Source organism: Oncorhynchus tshawytscha, linkage group LG07 (genome assembly GCF_018296145.1).
Source record: "Oncorhynchus tshawytscha isolate Ot180627B linkage group LG07, Otsh_v2.0, whole genome shotgun sequence".
In the NCBI taxonomy this organism is placed as follows: Eukaryota; Metazoa; Chordata; class Actinopteri; order Salmoniformes; family Salmonidae; genus Oncorhynchus; species Oncorhynchus tshawytscha.
In genome coordinates this window covers 7,886,027-7,908,229 of record NC_056435.1, presented here as the reverse complement: position 1 = coordinate 7,908,229, position 22,203 = coordinate 7,886,027, and the positions used below count along the sequence as shown (strand labels likewise).

Sequence of the window (22,203 nt, the reverse complement as noted above, 5' to 3'; positions counted from 1 at the left end):
AGACGGGGGGATCCTTGCTCGCTAGGAACGTTCTAAACCATGTCAGACACAAAGGCTTCAGAGCTAAATTCGCCATAGCTGTCATTGGACAGAGGATTCGTGGTTTATGTGACTGTTACTGATCGTTGACGAGTAATATGAGCTAAAGATCCTTTGGTTTTCTTAATTGTGTGGAAAGGTTCATGGTTCGTTCACTGGCTGTTCTCTATCAAGGCTTTCCATAATTTATAAAGCATTATAATGTTTTAAAAGATGGAGCCATTCTTATCCAAAACAACGCTTTTGCGTTCTTTGTGTGTTTCCAAAGAAACCTCATCATGTTTCATGTCTTCCATTATTGACACATGCGGTTGTGGTAACACTCATTGGCCCGCTGACCTCCTCATTTCATTGGTGTGTGTGAGGTGATAACATATGGCTCCAGCCTCCCGCTGCTCTCCCGTGTAGCCCAGGTCTGGACAGGGTACCAGAGGTCAGAAACCCTCAGATGTGGGTGGTAGGTGTAGAAGCCTCCCTCTGCATCTCAGTGCTAAGGGGGAAAGTTTTCTAGTGACATAGCTGTAACTGCATAACATACATGTGTGTAGATGCATGTGCATACACACGCACGCACACGCACGCACACGCACACACACGCACACACACACACGCACACACACACACATGCACATGCACACACACACAAAGGGACATTAGCCATTATTGCTTTCTAATGGATGCTACAACTTAATAAGCGCCTGAACAAACTCATTGGCCTGACGCTCCCTGGAGGGAGATATGGCATTGGAATCACAGAGAGGGTTGCATAACCGTGGGATAGACGGATTAAGGAAATGGCCAAAAAGAGAGCCAACCGGCAAGGTCTTTCCAAACACACACGGATGCATGTTTAGTCACACGTGCGCACACACACACACACCAAATTTGTTCATCTGCAGAGTTAAAACTCAGCGTGGAGCTAGCCAGGGCAAATACATAAATGCATGGGGACTCATCATCATCCAAACATTTATGCTTCCCATCCACTTCACTCTGTGTACATTTGCGGTTTACTCAGATTGAGATAATGTCATGGTTTAGATGTTCCGTTTGCTTATGTAAGCCTTGTATTAACACTATTGGAGGATCTATTTTATTCAGGCATCCTTTTCCCAGAGTGGTGTGTTTAGAGTATAGACTGTGAGAGCTGATGTTGCTGAAGAAGAGTTTTCATTATTATGTAGTGGATGGTGAGGTCGATTTCCTGTTTTAGCCAAATTCTTCCCAGGCATGACTATTTGTAGCATACAGTGGGGCAAAAAAGTATTTAGTCAGCCACCAATTGTGCAAGTTCTCCCACTTAAAAAGATGAGAGAGGCCTGTAATGTTCGTCATAGGTACACTTAAACTATGACAGACAAAATTAGTAAAATAAATCCAGAAAATCACATTGTAGGATTATTTATGAATTTATTTGCAAATTATGGTGGAAAATAAGTATTTGGTCAATAACAAAAGTTTATCTCAATACTTTGTTATATACCCTTTGTTGGCAATGACAGAGGTCAAACGTTTTCTGTAAGTCTTCACAAGGTTTCCACACACTGTTGCTGGTATTTTGGCCCATTCCTACATGCCGATCTCCTCTAGAGCAGTGATGTTTTGGGGCTGTTGCTGGGCAACATGGACTTTCAACTCCCTCCAAAGATTTTCTATGGGGTTGAGATCTGGAGACTGGCTAGGCCACTCCAGGACCTTGAAATGCTTCTTACGAAGCCACTCATTCATTGCCCGGGCAGTGTGTTTGGGATCATTGTCATGCTGAAAGACCCAGCCACGTTTCATCTTCAATGCCCTTGCTGATGGAATGAAGTTTTCACTCAAAATCTCACGATACATGGCCCCATTCATTCTTTCCTTTACACGGATCAGTCGTCCTGGTCCCTTTACAGAAAAACAGCCCCAAAGCATGATGTTTCCACCCCCATGCTTCACAGTAGGTATGGTGTTCTTTGGATGCAACTCAGCATTCTTTGTCCTCCAAACACGACGAGTTCAGTTTTTACCAAAAAGTTATATTTTGGTTTCATCTGACCATATGACATTCTCCCAATCTTCTTCTGGATCATCCAAATGCTCTCTAGCAAACTTCAGACGGGCCTGGACATGTACTGGCTTAAGCAGGGGGACATGTCTGGCACTGCAGGATTTGAGTCCTGTGTAGTGTGTTGCTGATGGTAGGCTTTGTTACTTTGGTCCCAGCTCTCTGCAGGTCATTCACTAGGTCCCCCCGTGTGGTTCTGGGATTTTTGCTCACCGTTCTTGTGATCATGTTGACCCCACGGGGTGAGATCTTGCATGGAGCCCCAGATTGAGGGAGATTATCAGTGGTCTTGTATGTCTTCCATTTCCTAATATTTGCTCCCACAGTTGATTTCTTCAAACCAAGCTGCTTACCTATTGCAGATTCAGTCTTCCCAGCCTGGTGCAGGTCTACAATTTTGTTTCTGGTGTCCTTTGACAGCTCTTTGGTCTTGGCCATAGTGGAGTTTGGAGTGTGACTGTTTGAGGTTGTGGACAGGTGTCTTTTATACTGATAACAAGTTCAAACAGGTGCCATAAATACAGGTAATGAGTGGAGGACAGAGGAGCCCCTTAAAGAAGAAGTTACAGGTCTATGAGAGCCAGAAATCTTGCTTGTTTGTAGGTGACTAAATACTTATTTTCCACCATAATTTGCAAATAAATTCATTAAAAATCCTACAATGTGATTTTCTGGATTTTTTTTTCTTCTCATTTTGTCTGTCATAGTTGAAGTGTACCTATGACGAACATTACAGGCCTCTCTCATCTTTTTAAGTGGGAGAACTTGCACAATTGGTGGCTGACTAAGTACTTTTTTGTATATCCATGGACAATGTCTTATTGTCACAGCAGTGAAATATGTTGTTTTACAGGGTAATCCATAGTAGTATGGCATCCCTGCAGCAAATTAGGGTTAAGTGCCTTGCTCCATGGCACATTGACAGGTTTCCACCTTGTCTGCCTGGGTATTTGAACCTTACGGTTACTGGCCCAGTGCTCTAGGCTGGCTACCTAGGCTACCTGGGCTAACGCTAGGCTACCTGCCACATTATGTCATTTTCTCATTGCCACAACGCTACTGCATATGTAACAATGGTTTTGATAGGACAGAGAGGTAGGTTTGGCTTGCCAGTGTATGAATGTATAGTTTGGTATACAGAGTAACCCTAAGCATTATGAGTAAGGATAACTTTTTTCCTCATCAGGCAAACTTAGACTTGACAAAATAGACTTAAACCAGACAACCTCACACAAGGGACAATGGTTGACAATGGAACAATCATAAGGATGAAAGAAAAAACGCAACAAAACGAGCTGCCTCCCACAATGCAGTTCAAAGCGTGTCTGGGGGGCGAACGTGTCAGCTCAGGTTGGCAAATAACATCTCCCGGAGAATGATTGATCCTCCCGCCCCTCGCCAGATCATGTCTTTGCAGGCGCGTATGCTCCGACCGCGCGCTCCTTTGTCTCCGCGTGACGACGAAAACAATCTGGAGATGGGGAAGATTGGTTAGCCTGGAGAATGTGGGAGCATGTATGGGGAAACAGGGCTGATTTGTTCATACACACCCCTTTCCTCTCCTCGCCTTGGCACATTCTAGGCTGTCATATGAAACCTAAAGGAAGATGATGTTGTTGTGATGATGCACGAATAACAACATCCCAATGAGGAAAAGACCAATACAGTATTGTGTGGGTGGGTGGACAACTGACAGCTGATCCTGGGTCAGAACTAGATGTTCAGAAGCATATGGACCCTGATTAATAAGGTTTCAGTATAGTTCTCATCCCATATCCTGCAGTAACCAATCAAATGTAGTTTTTTGGCATAACGTTCATACTGTCAGTACATATTGCCAAAAGTACCCCTAGCCCTATAGGGCGAGCGATGAGATGGCATGTGGGATATGAGATGGTTGGGGGCCCTCCCTTGTCCCAGCCCTGCCCGTGGTGTCAGCCTGGGGGCAGAGCTTGGCCCTCCCTGGTCCTTGGCCCGTTGCCCTTCGCAGCAGCAGCTTGTGCGAGGCGTGGGAAGCAGTGGGGCGTCTGCGGGGGGTGTTAGGTGGTTGGGCCTGCTTCACTGAAGCGTGGAGCTAGTCAGGCTGCGTTCCTGCTCTCCACTGCCCCAACTGCTCGTGGTGGATTTATTGTGGGCAGACTGTGGGCACAGACTGAGCACTGGTGCGGGCAGTGCCAGGTGATTCCAGGTCACTGGGAACTGCTGGAGGCCAGCGAGGTGCCAACCCCGATCTGTCTGCCCTTCGCTGCCGTTGGAATGCACTCGCTCCCGAAGCCCCTTAACCGTGTTCAAAGAGCAGGGGGGGGAAAAGCAGGGATGAAGGGAGGAGGGTTTGGATGCAGCTGGGGTTTCAATTAAATATGGAGATGAAAAGGTTCCCAAACACATGGTCAACTGTGGACAGCTAGCAGTCTGAGCATACAGCATGCTTCCTTTCCGCCTGTGTTCGATCAAACATGGGATCAGAGTATTGCAAAACACATATTGGCCATGTTCCAATTCCGTAGTACTATACCATTTAATTAAAACACATGCCCAATACATTCTAGTAAGTGGTACTGCATGCTTGTGCGACATATTGGAACACAGCCTTATTTATTTATAACCATCATCACAGCTCAAGGAGAATGAGTTCTGATATCTGGAATGTTTGTCATTATAGCTTTAAGGACGGACTCTCGTTCTGTGTCTCTTTTGAGAGGTAGGTTTACACAGCTGGTCATGGACAGGCTAGCCTAGCCGTTCCCAGAGAAACAGATCAGCAGAATGGGCTAACTTGGTGGTGGTTGGAATGCAGATGCCACATGATGTCGGGATCAAATATGCCTAATGGGTTGTCTATTACTCTGGCGGTCTTTTTCCACCCCTTACTTACATGATCCTATTCAAATACCACCCCTCCACATTCTCAGGGCTGAACTTGGAGTCAAATGTTGCCATGTTGAGGTACTGTTTTGACTGCCTGTTAAAAATGTACCAATTACTGTAATTATGTTTTACACAGAATATAAAAATGGCTTTATTTTTGGCAGTGGTTTTCTCAACGGGCGCAGTTCAAGTTTCCTGCCCCCTGTAGCATGTCTGTGAATAAGTGGCCTGAAACTTAACCCCTTACATGTCTAGCTCGCAGACCTAACAAAGGCTTGCCTAATAAACAACAGGTGTAGATTACCAGGAAAATGCTTACTTCCCTACAATGCGGAGAGAGAAAAGATATGAGTGATAAAAAGATAACAGCACAAAGGAATAAATACACAATGAGTAACGATAACTTGGCTATATACACGGGGTACCAGTACCGAGTCCATGTGCAGGGGTACGAGGTCATTGAGGTAGATATGTATATGGGTAGGGGTAAGGTTACTAGGCAACAGGAGAGATAATAAACAGTAGCAGCAGGGTATGTGATGAGTTGCCAGTTAGGAAAACAGTGTAGACGTGGTGACGAGTTACACAAGTTCAGGAGTTTCTCACAAGGTGACACAGCACACACACACACACACACACACACACACACACACACACACACACACACACGCAGTAACTGGAATGGTTACTAATAGGACTGCGCAACTGGAGTGTGAGTGTGTTGCCGTGTGTTTCAGGTGTAGTGTGTAGGATCACATGGGCACAGATTTCTCACAGCTCAGTCACGATACTGTGTGTGTGCACGTTTGTTTGCTTGTGTGTGTGTTTTAATAGGGCAGGTCAATTTACACTCAGATTCACTGCATCAACTTCAGGTCGGATTCACTGCATCACTGTTTATCAATCAGTGCCAAGACTTTGCGTAATTGAATTTGTCTCTCTTTCCTTTTCCTCACACACTGCAGTTGGATGACAAACAAACCAGAACTTTCTTGTTTTGCGCTGGAGAGTATTGTCCTACAAACTACTAATTCAATGGGGACTTCAACATCCATATTAATCTACTATATCCATATTCATCTACTATATCCATATTCATCTACTATAGCTACTACCTTGGTAGTCTTTTTAATACAGGACTTTCCCCAGGTGAGTCAAAGAAGAAACTCATTGTTGGAGTCTCAGCGCAATTCCGATGCCGTGAAATTGCCCTATTTCTAATCCTAAGAGTTATTTTGTAGGCTAACAATGGTGGCTGGTGGGCAATGAAACCACAGCATTACAGTACCTCTTCTTGTTTCTTGCCTTTGGATATGTTGCTAATATGGAAGGTATGCCTGGCCTAAAGGAGTTGTCTGTTGCTTCCAGACAGGTAGCTACAGTAATATGGAATACTAAGCGTTGTTTTGTGGGGTAGCAATATGATGGTGGCTGGCTGGCATTGAAACCGCAGCAGGACAATTCCTCTTGTCTGTAGCTTTCAAACATGTTACAGTATGTTGTTAATTAATATGGAAGGCATGCCTGGCCGAGAGAACTGTTAGTCAGTCAGGCAGTGATACCTTGGGAAAAGCTCTAAAGAGGCCATCGTTATCAGTGCCAGCACATGAGTGTGCCACTTTCTCTCATTAGCAAAATGATTGAGCTCGCGTGAGATTGGGGGGCTTGTCTGTTCTACAGTTTTCATAGAAATCGAACGCTAGACACTGTATCTCTATAACTGAGTGGATGTTTATGGTTGTCAAAGTGGAATGCTTTTCGTGCTTTTTGTGTGCAATTTTTGTCAAGGCTAGTGTGTCTCTGTTTAGTGTGTAGTGTCTAGTTGCTGTCCCCTATACCCTTTCTGTTTGTTGACGTGTTGGTAAACCACAGTGCTGTTAGCTAGTTGTTTGGCAGAACACAGTGCGTGGAGCACTGACAGAGAGAGGTGGCAGGCCTGCCTGACTGTGTCCCAATGAAAAACGATCAGCTATTCACTTGTTTTCTCTCTCTCTCTCTCTCTCTCTCTCTCTCTCTCTCTCTCTCTCTCTCTCTCTCTCTCTCTCTCTCTCTCTCTCTCTCTCTCTCTCTCTCTCTCTCTCTCTCTCTCTCTCTCTCTCGCTCTCTCTCTCTCGCTCTCTCTCTCACTCTCTCTCTCTCTCTCTCTAGGGAGAAACTGGCCGTGGCTCGCCTGCAGAGGGAAGTCGCACGAAGCAAAAGCGAAGGAACAATGGTACTGTTGATGCTCTGTCTTACACACACACACATTATCAGTCTTAAACCCACATCCCACAGTTGTAGGCATGCCAGTCCTGCTCGGTCATCGACCAAGGTCACTGCACTGCTAACTTTCCTCAACCAAAAACATATATTTATGTTGGGTCTTGCAGCACTATTCCGGGTGGCAATTCTAGGTCTTGCTCCCATCGCCATGGTATTATCAACCCATATTATGGCTCGTTAGTGCTGCAGATTTCAGGGATGACGTCAAATGCAGCGCTTAAACACACACGCACACACAGAGCGGTTGTATAACAAGGGGAAAGCAGACCAGGGAGCCAGTCGTGCTGACGCAGAGGGCGTGAGGTAGGGTTCGCAGTGAGTGGACTGACAGTGTGACAGAGCAGATACCAGCTGACCACGGTCTCTAGAGCGACAGCCAGGCCTTGGACTCAGCTGTTTAGAACTGCAGTAAAGCCCGAAATAGCTTCACAAAAGAGCGCTATGGCAGCAATCCTAAAGCAGCCTTAAGATTCACATACTCTAGGATCACCATATCTACAATGCTTTTTCATGGTGGTAGTGGTCTCGAGTTCCAGCATTTTAGAAGTCCGCCTGAGAATACCGAGTTAACAGCCTGGGCTCGTAACATTAAAATACAGTCGAACAGACATGGATATGAACAACACTATATACTGTATAGAGTGGCAAGCATACGCATCATGACAATGGCCGCATACTGTACATAGCCTTCTTTGTATAGATGGTCCTGTATGGCTCAGTTGGTAGAGCATGGTGCTTGCACTGCCAGGGTTGTGGGTTTGATTCCCACATGGGACCAGTATGAAAATGTATGCACTTATTGCTGTAAGTTGCTCTGGATAAAAACATCCGCTAAATGACGATGTCGATGGTAAGAGAAATGTTTCCTGGAAGCACCCCACTGAGACGGTGATGTTTACCATGGAGTCTTTGGAAAAGACTCGGATGTTAGTTCGTGACTGTGAAGAACGACCTACCCAGTGTATTGATTTCTGCATTGCGGTTCCTGAGGCGTGCTGTAGCTGTCTGCAAGGTCAGACGTGACCATGCAATCAGAGTCACATGTGTCTTAACACAGTGCAGGCTCTTGCTGTTGAGGCCCACTGTAGCAAATCCCATACAGTCCCAGCACAAGAGAAGGAAGTTCCCACATAGCTCTTATCTCAGGCTCCATTGGGAAACTCTGTGTGTCAGCACCTCGTCCTGTAGTCAGTCAGTCAGACTAAGAGACTGATTAGCCTCTGACCTTAGTGAAGAGCTAGGAGGGAAATATCTACTGCCTGGCTGTGCGAGGCTTTCTCTGACTACTGCTTCTTCGAGTCATGAGAGTGGATGCCATGCTAATTACAACTCCGGGTGTGTTTGTGAGGAAAGGGGGGTGGAGGAGGGATGAGTTATCTATGCCAGACAGGAGGAGGGGAAGGGAGTGGTAAAAGAAGAATGTGGGGTGTGTGTGTGTGTCTTTCTGAGCTCCATTTTGAAATTGGGATTATCCCTCCTCTCACACACACATGCCTAGGAGATGCTCCTCTCCGCTGGGAGCTCAGGCATGGTCTTTAGGGTCTTTAATAGAAATCACACAAGAGGGCTGCATCAGGGAGATAATTGTTAATGTGATGGCAAGGTGAAATAGAGAGTAACCTCCTCACACACACAGACAATTAATGATATACAGATACCAACACAGACACACACACAGCCTCCAGAAGACGACAGATTAAATGCTGTAGACTTTGAAGTGTGCATCTCTGACCCTCCTCTTTAACTAGTTATGCTCTCTGCTCTGTGGCGGATTTTGATTTTGTAATACAACACTTGATGTTAATACAACTGAGTAACAAGTCTTAACTTTAGCCAGTGTTTTAAATTGGGGGGTACAGTTGCGCAAAACCATGGCAACTGCCAATGACATGGGTCTTAGACTTCTGTATCATTCTTCATTGGGCATTTAACGTTTGCTATCAGAACTTAAACTGCAGGAGTTTGTAAAAAAGCAATACATATGCATCAAGTGTCTCAGAGTAGGAGTGGTGATCTAGGATCAGTTTCTCACCCTGTCCATGTAACCCTATTCAAATCAGCACTCCTACTCAGAGACACTTGATAGATATGGCCCCTGGTCTTCTAAATGAGAATTGTGGTTAAGATACTGAGTCTGAGTATATGATAGACATGACTTATATGCATTGGTTTATTGGTTATAAGGAGATGTTGTTATAGCCATACCTGCCAGGCCTTGAAAGTGCTGTGTACTGCTTAAACATTATCTTAAGCCCTGCGGGGTGTTTAATCAGCCAGCCCCACCCAGCCACCTTCCGTTCAAACTCAGCCAGGAAGAAAAACACTGGATCCCCCACAAGGTATTTGATGATGAGCTCTGGTAACTGGTCGTGTTTATGCTCAGAGAAGGCAGAACACAGGCCCAGTCACTCCAACAAGCGTGGCCTGTCTTTCTCCAGTCAAACCCTCTCATTCAGTACCAGTCACTGCTGTGGGTTTCCCCTGGAATTCAGAATTCTGGAATTCTTCACATCGAAGCCAGCCCAGAGAGAGAGAGAGGAGTATTTGGGCTTGGCTGGCTGGCAGGGGAAGGAGGGAGGGAGGGAGGGAGGGCGGGGGGGAGGGAGGGAGGGAGGGAGGGAGGGAGGGAGGGAGGGAGGGAGGGAGGGAGGGGGGGGAGAGAGAGAGAAGTAAAAAAAAAAATGTGTGGCTTCTGAGGTCGCTAGGTGCTGCGGCTGAGATTATGACCACTGGAAGCGGCTGTCTAAACAACGTGGGAAAATAAACGCTGCACTTTGTGTGAAACACACTTTTTTTTCCCGAGGCACACCATGGTATCACAGCTTAATAGACCCATCATGAAGTGTAGATGCGTACAGCTTGCATGCACAGACACATTCACACACGTGCAAGTCTACACACACACACACACACACACACACACACTCACACACACTTTATTTCTCCTTCCTTGATTACTGCATGCGATTCGCTCACGCTTGAATGAAACTCAAGCGAAAGGGATTGAAACATTCTCTCATCAGCATCGCATTCGAGGCTATTCAGCAGTCTCATTTACTCCAAAGGATCCAAATGCACCAGTGGTAATTCATGGTAATTCATGGGGGAAAATGCACTTAAACGGGGTACTGTTACAAATCTGAGTCTTAAAAGAGATCTGGACAAACACACAGTACAGTAGGCCAAATGGATGATGAACCAAGAAAGTGTGCCTATGCATTCTAGCTATAAGCTCTCCATTAGTGGGGAAAGAGAGAAAGGGATTGCATAGTGAGTTGAAGCAATAGAAATAGCATTACTTATATTCTAGAATTGTGCTAGTATAATAGCCTACTTCCATTCTATAGTATATTCCTTGTATGTCTATGGTTGAAGTCTGTGTGGTGGACTGAGGTCTGTGTGGAGACAGCATGGAGATGCCTTTGACAGCTGTTTGGAGGATCTTTGTCACTGGTGAGGGACTGGGGACCGCTGGGAACTCAGGTGCTGTCTCTACAGATTGGGGCTTATCAGCCATGTGCCGGGAGAGAGGGATCCCAGTGATGGCTGTCACCCCTCGTCACCCATCTCAATGTGCGAAACCACTATGGGGACCATCACTGGGATCCCTCTCTCCCATAGTGGTTTCACTCATTGAGATGGGTGACGAGGGGTGACAGCCAAGCTTAAATCGCATCTCCACAGAGCCGGCAGTCTCTGGACGGAGCACGTGTGGTGGGGTGGGGGGTTGGGGTGTGTGTGTGCTTACGTTTCTGCGTGTGCGCATGTGTGTGTGCCTTACATTTCTGTGTGTGTGTGTGCCTCTCTTTTTTTCTCTCTCTCTTTTTCTTTCTATCTCTCTCTTTCTCTTTCTCTGTGTGGATGGACAGGGTGTGGGTCCCTTGGCAATGATAAATGGGCCACTCATACGGTTTACCATATCCCGGGGTTTGTGTATACTGTACATCCGGAGTGGCTGCCTACGTGAGAGCAATAGCCAGGCTCTAACATAATGGTTTGCCCTGCATGATAATTGAATTTATGGACTCCCCAGGGACCTGTGGGGCAGTGATTTTTAGGGAATAGCATGAGTTTCAGTTTACACCATCCTCTGTATTTTGAAGATAAGTATTATTTTAGCAAATGGCCATGTTCAAGAATATAATCATATTTGATATTGCAATTTAAATATGGATTTTATGGTAATTGTTCTCTGCTCAATGTACCAAGGGCAGAGCTACTACTAAGAACCTACCTGAAATTAAATTGTTATTTAGAAAATGTATTATTTCAGTGCAATTAGGCTAAGAGAGTAAAGGCACTTCAGGCAAACATGCTACATGACATGCTACATGATATGCCACATGATGACATGCGACATGACATGCTACATGATGACATGCTACATTACATGCTACATGACATGCTACTTTTTAAAGCATTTGGTTGTTGTTGTTGTCATAATAGCATGTAAATACCTGTATTCTGTATTGTAGTGAACACACATTGTTTAGCCTACAGTTTGCCAGTCAGACAAATCCCCTTGTTACTCTTCTTCCAGCAGAATCCAGGCTGGTCAATATACTGCCAGCCTGGCAGGCAGACAGGCAGACAGTAAACTGCATGTATTATTGATGAAGGAGGAGGAAACTGCACAGGGCTTTGTGTCCCTGATGTTTGTGTTGCAGTACTGGGCCAAGGAGATATTCTCCAGACCTTTGATGCAGCGAGGCCTCCCAGCCTCATACTGAGGTGCACTGTGTAATGAAGAGATTATTGAGTGAGAGAGGGGCACACACACTACCCTCTCTTTCCTGACCCCTACACACACACACACACACACACACACACACACACACACACATTCACTGATAACATTGCACAGACTGCAGCTGGCGCACAATGTGGCCTTGAGAGACACAGTCGTCTCTAATTAATTTAAAATCTCCTCCGGGTCATGGAGGGGTATCAGGGGGTTACGGAAGGTCCAGTAATTCACTACTGAGAACCCTGTCTGTCTGTCCCTTATGAATAAATGACAACACAATGCTGTAGAATTACACAGCCATGCTAGGACTGTGTCGAGTGCAACTGGGTTACTGTAGCATGGAGCAATCAAGCCCAGTTACATATGCTGTATATTATGACAGAGACATGATTTGAAGTTATGATTCTATGTTTATACCATATGTATATATTTTGATAATGATGGATCGTATGCATACACCCAGCTCCAAATCCCGTGCCTTGTTTCACAGGGGTTGGGTTAAATGCGGAAGACACAGTTTGGTTGAATGTATTCAGTTGTGCAACTGACTAGGTAGTCCAATGTTTCACTCTTCACCGAACAAATCTGTAGTAATATTTGGATGAAATCACTGGCCTTGCTTATTTCCCCGCCCTACCTTCCCAGGTAATAGCATGATAATCCCATTGAGTTCAAAGTTAATCCTGAATACCCAGCTACAATCCCTAGGCAGAGCCACTCTCCAAACCTTGAGGAGTCAGCAGGACCATAATGCATCTCATCTGACAGGTTATATGACTGATAAGAGTAAAGGAGACATTAAATGTGACAAAAGTAACCGATTCATTATTGTTCTAGGATCAGTTTTCCCTTTTAGATCATAATGAATACGATTATATGGACAAGGAGGACTTGATCCTAGATCAGCACTCCTACTCTGAGACACTTTGTGTGTATGGGCCTTGACAGATGTGTTTTTTTTGGGAAGAGAAGGCCATCTACTGGACAGCGAGGGAAGAACATCCGTGCAGACAGGTTACTGCCATGCAAGCTAATCATAATCAGAGGTATAATCCTTTTGTTTGTCACTTGAGACATCAAAGTAAATATTGCTTTAGAAAGAATGCTTATGCTAGTTTTTCTACTGATTTCCTGAACAGTTTTTCCTCACATCGAGTTGATCCTCTTTTTGACAATACTGAATGTCGTCTAGTCTAGCTGCAGCTTAATGTTCAGTTTAATGTTCGTGGTTGGTTTTAGCACGTTAGAGTATGCTTTCAATTATCAGGCTTGGTATCACGGGGCAAGGCCAATTGCCATACGCATATAAAGTCTGTGGACAGTAAATACTTCAGCTGTGAAATACTGTAATGTCTCGCTAGGATTTTCTGGCAACATAAAGATATGTTAAAGTTGGATTTAACGGATCTGGGCCTTGTTAAATGGCAGAAATTATACATTGAACAAAAGCAGAAGACTGCCTTTAATGTAATGTATGCTGTTATAAGTGTGTTGTTGTCGAAGCTCTTGGCAAGGCTTAGTATGCAGACGTAGGTGCAGCGTTCCAACTTGCACCCTATTCCCTATGTAGTGCTCTACTTTTGACCAGGGCCCTTAGAGAGATTATTGAGTAGTATGTAGGGAATAGGGTGCCATTTGGGGCTGATAATTTTTTTTTATTGCATGGTTGTTGTGCCTGGGGTGTTTTTAAGTAGATGTGGTGAACAAAAGGCAGGGACAATGGACAATTGTAGGAACCCAGGCCAAATCACTGAACAGTGTCATTTGCAGTTGTGTTTGAGGCAAATTGGACCTTTGCATATAGAGGTGATTTTAACATACAGTAAACATCTTTAGGCAATTAGTGTGATTTTAACATACAGTAAACATCTTTAGGCAATTAGTGTGGGTATTTGAACAATCGGTCGACACATTTTTGATGTCAAGTCATATAAGTTGCAATAAGTCCAGTACAGTATGTTTTGTCAATTGCTTGTAACTCCTTGAATCCCTTAAATATTAGATCAAAATACCGCAATTTACTTTTAATTTTCTGATTAGATGTTTTTGTTTAAACCTGTTTATGTTAGAGTTGGCTCATTTTTATGATAGAAAACCTGTGTCTTCTGAAAGAGAAAAGGTCACTAAACTTTCTAAAGCGATTACTCAAACTCATGTTCAGTTGTTCAACTCCGGTCTAACTAGTCATGGTGAAGGAACTCATTTGGGTTTGGTCCAGCTCTAACTTGGCACCAGCCCTGTGATAGTGGGTTTATGTTCCTGCTGTGGCGTGTTATTTACGGCAGCCATTACCTGTGATGGAGAGGCTCCCTGGTGCGTAAAAGCCGCTCCACATAGTATCCCTGGATTTACGGCCATGTTGAAGAGCTGGGGCTGGTTTTAGTTGTGAATAGGGTTTAATGCTCAACTGCTTCAGCGGATTAAAGTCTTGGGCCAAGTCACAGAGTTAGAGTGAAACATGGTTATTTATTGGATGGCATTCAACTCTAACACACTGGACTCACAACTGAAGGAGCCAAAAGCCCCCCCCTCCCTCCCCCTTGAGAAAAAAAAACGTTTTGTCATTGTTTTGTATTTCATTTAATTATATATATATTTTTTTTGTCTGGAAACTGTCCTGGTTGTGGTGTTGCAGTAGCGTGGGGCACCTTTTTCATTCAGTGTTACTTTGTCCTTCTCTTTTAGACATGAACATGTTTTAATTGTTGTCACTTAGAAGACACTCTTATCCAGAGCAGTTTACAGTTAGTGCATTCATCTTAAGACAACCACATATCTCAGTCATCAATACAGTAGCTATCAGCAAAGTCAGTGCTAGTGTGTGTGTGGGGGGGTGCGAGTGCGAGTGTTAGGCACTTTTGGGGGGAGGGGGAGAGGTGGTACGAGGAAGGGTGCTGTGGGATTATTTAAGATACTCTTTGAAGAAGTAGGGTTTCAAATGTCATGTCTAGGAGCAGGGTAATAGTGATAATGGGTAGGGTATATGGGTTGTTTTAGTATTCACACTAACCATTAGTAGTGTCTAGGGGTAGGGTATATGGGTTGTTTTGGTATTCACACTAACCATTAGTAGTGTCTAGGGGTAGGGTATATGGGTTGTTTTGGTATTCACACTAACCATTAGTAGTGTCTAGGGGTAGGGTATAGGGGTTGATTTGATATTCACACTAACCATTAGTAGTGTCTAGGGGTAGGGTATAGGGGTTGATTTGATATTCACACTAACCATTAGTAGTGTCTAGGGGTAGGGTATCGGGGTTGATTTGATGTACAGTTATATAGGTAGTTTGATTTGAGAGTAATACAGATTTGCTATATTAAGGCCTCTGTAGTATATATGGAGCTTTGAAATGTGTCATCCATTTGGTAAGGAGCCTGGTTTGTGCTATAGTAGGCTCTTTGGTTAGTTCCTCTCCTGCACGCTGCTTGAGCTAGTGTGTTGTTCAATAGCCACTAGATGGCCCTGCAGTACTTGTCTTGTGAAATTGTCTGCTTTCAATTCCATCTTGGTTACCATGCAGTGGACAACCTAATGAACAAGATCTTGGTAGTATTGCATACATCAGAAATAACATAATGATGATTAAAAAGCTTTGTTAAGTTTTGCTTTTTCAAATGAACTCATGTTTTATATGTGATAGCCACGAAGGTAAATATTTTATATCTATATATTTTTTAATAGAGGTGAAGGAAAGGCCTTACTTTGTTTTCTCTAAGGCTCTATGCCACATGGAGTGTTGAACTAGTTGATTTTGGACAAGGTTATTCACTAAATTAGTGACTCAGCACTATATATTTAATGGCTGATCAAGGTATTTATTATTAAGCACCTTTTAGTGTTTAAAAAAATATCTCTATTTTTTTTAACCCTTTTCATGGTATCCAATTGGTAGTAGTTACAGTCTTGTCTCATCGCTGCAACTCCCGTACGGACTCAGGAGAGGCAAAGGTCGAGAGCCATGCGTCCCCCGAAACACAATCCAACCTAGCCGCACTGCTTCTTGACACAATGCACATCCAACCCGGAAGCACCAATGTGTCGGAGGAAACACCGTACACCTGGCGACCTGGTCAGCATGCACTGCACCCGGCCCGCCACAGGAGTCACTAGTGCACAATGAGACAAGGATATCCCTGCCAGCCAAACCCACCCTAACCCAGACGACGCTGGGCCAATTGTGCGCCGCCCCATGGGCCAGAATCTCTGGTGGCACAGCTAGCACTGCGAAGCAGTGCCTTAGACCACTGCGTTACCCAGGAGGCCTCTTTTAGTGTTTCTATCCAGATGCAGTCTGACTGACCCTGTTCAGGACAACAGTACATAGAACAGACAGAAGTCAGAAGATGGGACTTGTGCTTTTATAAGATGTCCATATAGGGAGAGGTCCATATAGGGAGATGTCCATATAGGGAGATGTCCATATAGGGAGATGTCCATATAGGGAGATGTCCATACAGTGTCAAGAAAAAGTATGTGAACCCTTTTGAAAAAGCAAAACCTGGATTTCTGCATTGGTCATACAATTTGATCTGATCTTCATCTAGGTCACAACAATAGACACACCGTCTGCTTAAACTAATAACACACAAACAATTATACGTGTTCATGTCTTTATTGAACACACTGTGTAAACATTCACAGGTCCAGGGTGGGAAAGGTATGTGAACCCTTGGATTTAATAACTGGTTGACCCTCCTTTGGCAGCAACAACCTCAACCCAACGTGTTCTGTAGTTTCGGATCAGACCTGCACAACGGTTAAGAGGGATTTTGGACCATTCCTCTTTACAAAACTGTTCCAGTTCAGCAATATTCTTGGGAGGTCTGGTGTGAACTTCTTTCTTGAGGTCATGTCACAGCATCTCAATCGGGTTGAGGTCAGGACTCTGACTGGGCCATTCCAGAAGGCGTATTTTCTTCTGTTGAAGCCATTCTGTTGTTGATTTACTTCTGTGTTTTGTGTCATTGTCCTGTTACATCACCCAACTTCTGTTGCGCTTCAATTGGCAGACAAATAGCCTAACATTCTCCGGCAAAATGTCTTGATACACTTGGGAATTCATTTTTACGTTGATGATAGCAAGCTGTCCAGGCCCTGAGGCAGCAAAGCAGCCCAAACTATGATGCTCCCTCCACCATACTTTACAGTTGGGATGAGGTTTTGATGTTGGTGTGCTGTGCCTTTTTCTCTCCACACATAGGGTTGTGTGTTCCTTCCTAACAACTCAACTGTAGTTTGAGCTGTCCACAGAATATTTTGCCAGAACGGCTGTGGAACATCCAGGTGCTCTTTTGCGAACTTCAGATGTGCAGCAATTTTATTTTTGGACAGCAGTGGCTTCTTCTGTGGTGTCCTCCCATGAACGTCATTCTTGTTTATTGTTTTACATATTGCAGACTTGTCAGAAATGGTAGCATGTTCCAGAGATTACTGTAAGTCTTTAGCTGATACTCTAGGATTCTTCTTAACCTCATTGAACATGCTGTGTTCATGCAGTCATCTTTGCAGGATTTAGGGAGAGTAGCAACAGTGCTGAACTTTCTCCATTTATAGACAATTTGTCTTACCAGTGGACTGGTGAACATTTAGAGACGGCAATTTTTAGAAATATGGTTTTGTAACCCTTTCCAGCTTTATGCAAGTCATCCAATTCTTAATCTTAGGTCTTCTGAGATCTCTTTTGTTTGAGGCAATGCTTCTTGTGAATAGCAAACTTAAATTTTGTAGTGTTTTTATAGGGTAAGCAGCATCTCAATCTCGTCTCATTGAATGGACTCCAGGTTAGCTGACTCCTGACATAAGACGGGTTCCATACTTTTCCCAACATACACTGTGAATGTTTAAATTATGTATTCAATATAGACTTATAGAAAAATGCTACATTTGTGATTTACTAGTTTAAGCACACTATGTTTGTCTATTGTTGTCTTAGATGAAGATCAGATCAAATTTAATCACCAATTTATGCAGAAATCATGGTAATTCCAAGGGGTTCACATAGTTTTTCTTGCCACTGTAGTAAGACATCCATATAGTAAGACATCCATATAGTAAGACATCCATATTGTAAGACTTATAGTAAGACTTATAGTAAGACATTCATATAGTAAGACTTATAGTAAGACATCCATATAGTAAGACATCCATACTGTAAGACTTATAGTAAGACTTATAGTAAGACATCCATATAGTAAGACTTATAATAAGACATCCATATAGTAATATACAGTTGAAGTCGGAAGTTTACATACACTTAGGTTGGAGTCATGAAAACTCGTTTTTAAACCACTAGACACATTTCTTGTTAACAAACTATAGTTTTGGCAAGTTGGTTAGGACATCTACTTTGTGCATGACACAAGTCATTTTTCCAACAATTGTTTACAGACAGATTATTTCACTTATTATTCACTGTATCACAATTCCAGTGGGTCATACATTTGCATACACTAAAATGACTGTACCTTTAAACAGCTTGGAAAATTCCAGAAAATATATTTCAAGGCCTACCTTCACACTCAGTGCATCTTTGCTTGAATCAAAAGAAATCAGCCAAGAGCTCAGGAAAAAAATTGGTGATCCTAATTGACCTAAAACAGGGATTTTTTACTCGGATTAAATGTCAGGAATTGTGAAAAACTGAGTCTAAATGTATTTGGCTAGGGTGTAAACTTCTGACTTCAACTGTATTTCATAACATCTATTTGCATTTGTAATTCTACAGTTCAGGAGAACAATATCATGTTTCTAATTCGAGCTCCTAAAGCCGTCCCAGTTGCCATGGCACAAAATGGATACCCAGTGTAATGCAGCACTCTGCACTGTAATAATAAAAAGTTGTTGATAATTTTGCACGCCCAATTTTTCAGTTTTTGATTTGTTAAAAAAGTTTGAAATATCCAATAAATGTCGTTCCACTTCATGATTGTGTCCCACTTGTTGTTGATTCTTCACAAAAAAATACAGTTTTATATATTTATGTTTGAAGCCTGAAATGTGGCAAAAGGTCGCAAAGTTCAAGGGGGCCGAATACTTTCGCAAGGCACTGTATATAATTGTTGAGCTAACTCACAATCCTATTAAAGGCTGGGGTAATAAGTTAATTGTTTCAGTATGATATGTTGGATAAAGGAATAAAGACAGACACCAATGTCAGGTTCAATAGCCTTGTTTGTGCATTGTACAAATCTCTACAACTGGAGTCCGGGGAACAGTCTTGCTAGTCGATTACCTATCAACTAGACTCCGTAACATCATCCTTTTCAATAGAAAGTTAGACTCCGTAACATTAATCTTGTACATCTTCTGACCTAATGTCACGCCCTGACCATAGAGAGCCCTTGGAATCTCTATAGTGGTTTCGGTCAGGGTGTGACTAGGTGGGTGTTCTAGAATGTGTATTTCTATGTTGGTGGTTTTGTATGGTTCCCAATTAGAGGCAGCTGGTAATCGTTGCCTCTAATTGGGGATCATATTTAGGAAGCCCTATCTCCCACCTGCTTTGTGGGATATTGTGTTGTGTTTGTGCATGTGCACCACTTCTTCACATTTCGTTATTGGTGTATTGTTTTTGTGTAAAGTTTCACTGAAATAAAGATGTGGAACTTCAATCATGCTTGCCCGTGGTCCGCTCATTACGACGATCGTGACACCTAACCCTGATACACAATCCAGGTCTCAATTGTATCAAGGCTTAAAAATCCTCCTTTAACCTGTCTCCTCTCCTTCCTCCACACCTTTTGAAGTGGATTTAAACAAGTGACATCAATAAGGGATCATAGCTTTCACCTGGATTCTCCTGGTCAGTCTATGTCATGAAAAGAGCAGGTGTCCTTAATGTGTTGTACACTCAGTGTAAGTTAAAGCTTAAACCCTGCTGCTAGAATCACAGTGGAAAACAACTGCACTAATGCTAGATTTGTCTTTACTAAACATGGTTTTTAAAGACCACTGCAGGCTCACTGCTGAAAGATGATCAACTTTTGCTACAGAGACTCTAAAAGCAGAAAAGCTTCTGAACATCTCATCTTTTTCCTATGACCCTAATTGGAACATGCACTATGTCCTGAAGCCTCAGAAGTTACTCCAAAAGAAGAAACTGTCCTCGTTTCAGATTCTACACTTCAAAGGCTATGCGGCCTGCCTGCCTTCCTGCATGACCATGTCAAGGAAGAAGTTTTGAGTCAAAGATAATGTCGGGGTTCTGTGATAAAGTTTTGTGGGGCCAAACACTGCCTGCTTTACATCTAAACTTCCACAAGCTAGTTGAGTTTGGGGATTTCACTTGAATATACTTTAACACTGAAGACATGATTTGGAGAAAGTTAGTGCACTAACTTAACTATAATCTGTCTCCATATGGCAAAATCTACCTAGTTACAGTAAGTGACAGATTGATCACTGCATGCTGGGTAAGCCTCTTAGCCGTACAGTAGGTTTAACCACTCAACCATCTCCCTCTGTCGAGGGTGTAATAAGCTTATTGCCAAAATATAAGGATGTTTACTTCTGGTTAGAAAAAAACAGAGGCCGTGACACTGTGTTGAACACAATAATGGTACCAAGTGAAACGAAATCTGCCCCTACCTCATTCTCCAACTAATGTGCATGAATTGAGGAGAAAACTAAAGAGGAAATTGGGCATATCCTCCTCATGTCTGCCAAGAGTGGCTGAATTTCCTCTTCACTTGAACACTATAACATACAGTAGAATATTAGGGGCTGTGATTATAGCAAAGGGAAATCGTGCCTCGAATAAACGCAGATACTGATAACCGTTTTATGGACATTCCATGATATATCTCATTCCCAGTGAAGGCTATAGTTATAGGAGATGCCTCGAAAGGAAGGAAGGAAAAGGGGATACCTAGTCAGTTGCACAGCTAAATACATTCAACCGAAGTGTGTCCTCCACATTTAACCCAATCCCTCAGATTCGACGTCAACGGCGCCCGGAGCAGTTGTTGTTGGGGGTTAACTGCCTTGCTCAAGGGCAGAATGAGAGATTCTTTCCACCTTGCTGGCTCGGGTATTCAAACCAGCAACTTTTCAGATACTGACCCAACCGCCATCTGCCTCCTACACAGCATATAGCCACCAAGTTCATGGGTAGCTGACTATGGCTGTCTTACAATAGAAGTGTAATGTACATTTCATCGTATGTGTCATTGAAAGTGAACATTGTAGTGGATGCATCAACATAGACTACAAGGCCATGGGAAGTTGACTATATATATGGATGTCTTAATATACAGTTGAAGTCGGGAAGTTTACATGGACCTAAGCCAAATACATTTAAACTCAGTTTTTCACAATTCCTGACATTTAATCCTCGTAAGAATTCCCTGTATTAGGTCAGTTAGATTCACCACTTTATTTTAAGAATGTGAAATGTCAGAATAATAGTAGAGAGAGAATCATTTATTTCAGCTTTTATTTCTTTCATCACATTCCCAGTGGGTCAGAAGTTTACATACACTCAATTAGTATTTGGTAGCATTGCCTTTAAATGGTTTAACCTGGGTTAAACGTTTCAGGTAGCCTTCCACAAGCTTCCCACAATGAGTTGGGTGAATTTTGGCCCATTCCTCCTGACAGAGCTGGTGTAACTGAGTCAGGTTTGTAGGACTCCTTGCTCTACACTTGCTCTACACTCTTCAGTTCTGTCCACACATTTTCTATAGGATTGAGGTCAGGGCTTTGTGATGGCCACTCCAATACCTTGACTTTGTTGTCCTTAAGCCATTTTGCCAAAACTTTGGAAGTATGCTTTAGGTCATTGTCCATTTGGAAGACCCATTTGCGACCAAGCTTTAACTTCCTGACTGATGTCTTGAGATGTTGCTTCAATATATCCACCTAATTTTCCTGCCATCTATTTTGTGAAGTGCACCAGTCCCTCCTGCCGAAAAGCACCACCACAACATGAGGCTGCCATCCCTGTGCTTCACAGTTGGGATGGTGTTCTTCGGCTTGCAAGCCTCCCCCTTTTTCCTCAAACATAACGGGTGGTCATCATGGCCAAACAGTTCTATTTTTGTTTCATCAGACCAGAGGACATTTCTCCAAAAAGTACGATCTTTGTCCCCATGTGCAGTTGCAAACCGTAGTCTGGCTTTTTTAAGTCAGTTTTGGAGCAGTGGTTTCTTCCTTGCTGAGCGGCCTTTCAGGTTATGTCAATATAGGACTCGTTTTACTATGGATATAGATACTTTTGCACCTGATTCCTCCAGCATCTTCACA

At 43.3% G+C, this 22,203-nt stretch overlaps 1 protein-coding gene across 6 annotated transcripts in view; it reads left to right on the top strand.

Annotated features, from left to right (window-relative positions):
- LOC112255162 (nck-associated protein 5) overlaps positions 1–22,203 on the top strand; it is a 175,752-nt gene that overhangs the window by 75,309 nt on the left and 78,240 nt on the right. For all 6 annotated transcript variants that reach the window (XR_006083685.1, XM_042323988.1, XM_042323989.1 and 3 more), the window contains one exon: positions 7,100–7,163. Coding sequence is in view for 5 of the 6 variants with exons in the window: in XM_042323988.1 (XP_042179922.1) it covers positions 7,100–7,163 (64 nt within the window). In the remaining variant the exon portion in view is untranslated. The remainder of the gene's footprint in view (positions 1–7,099; positions 7,164–22,203) is intronic.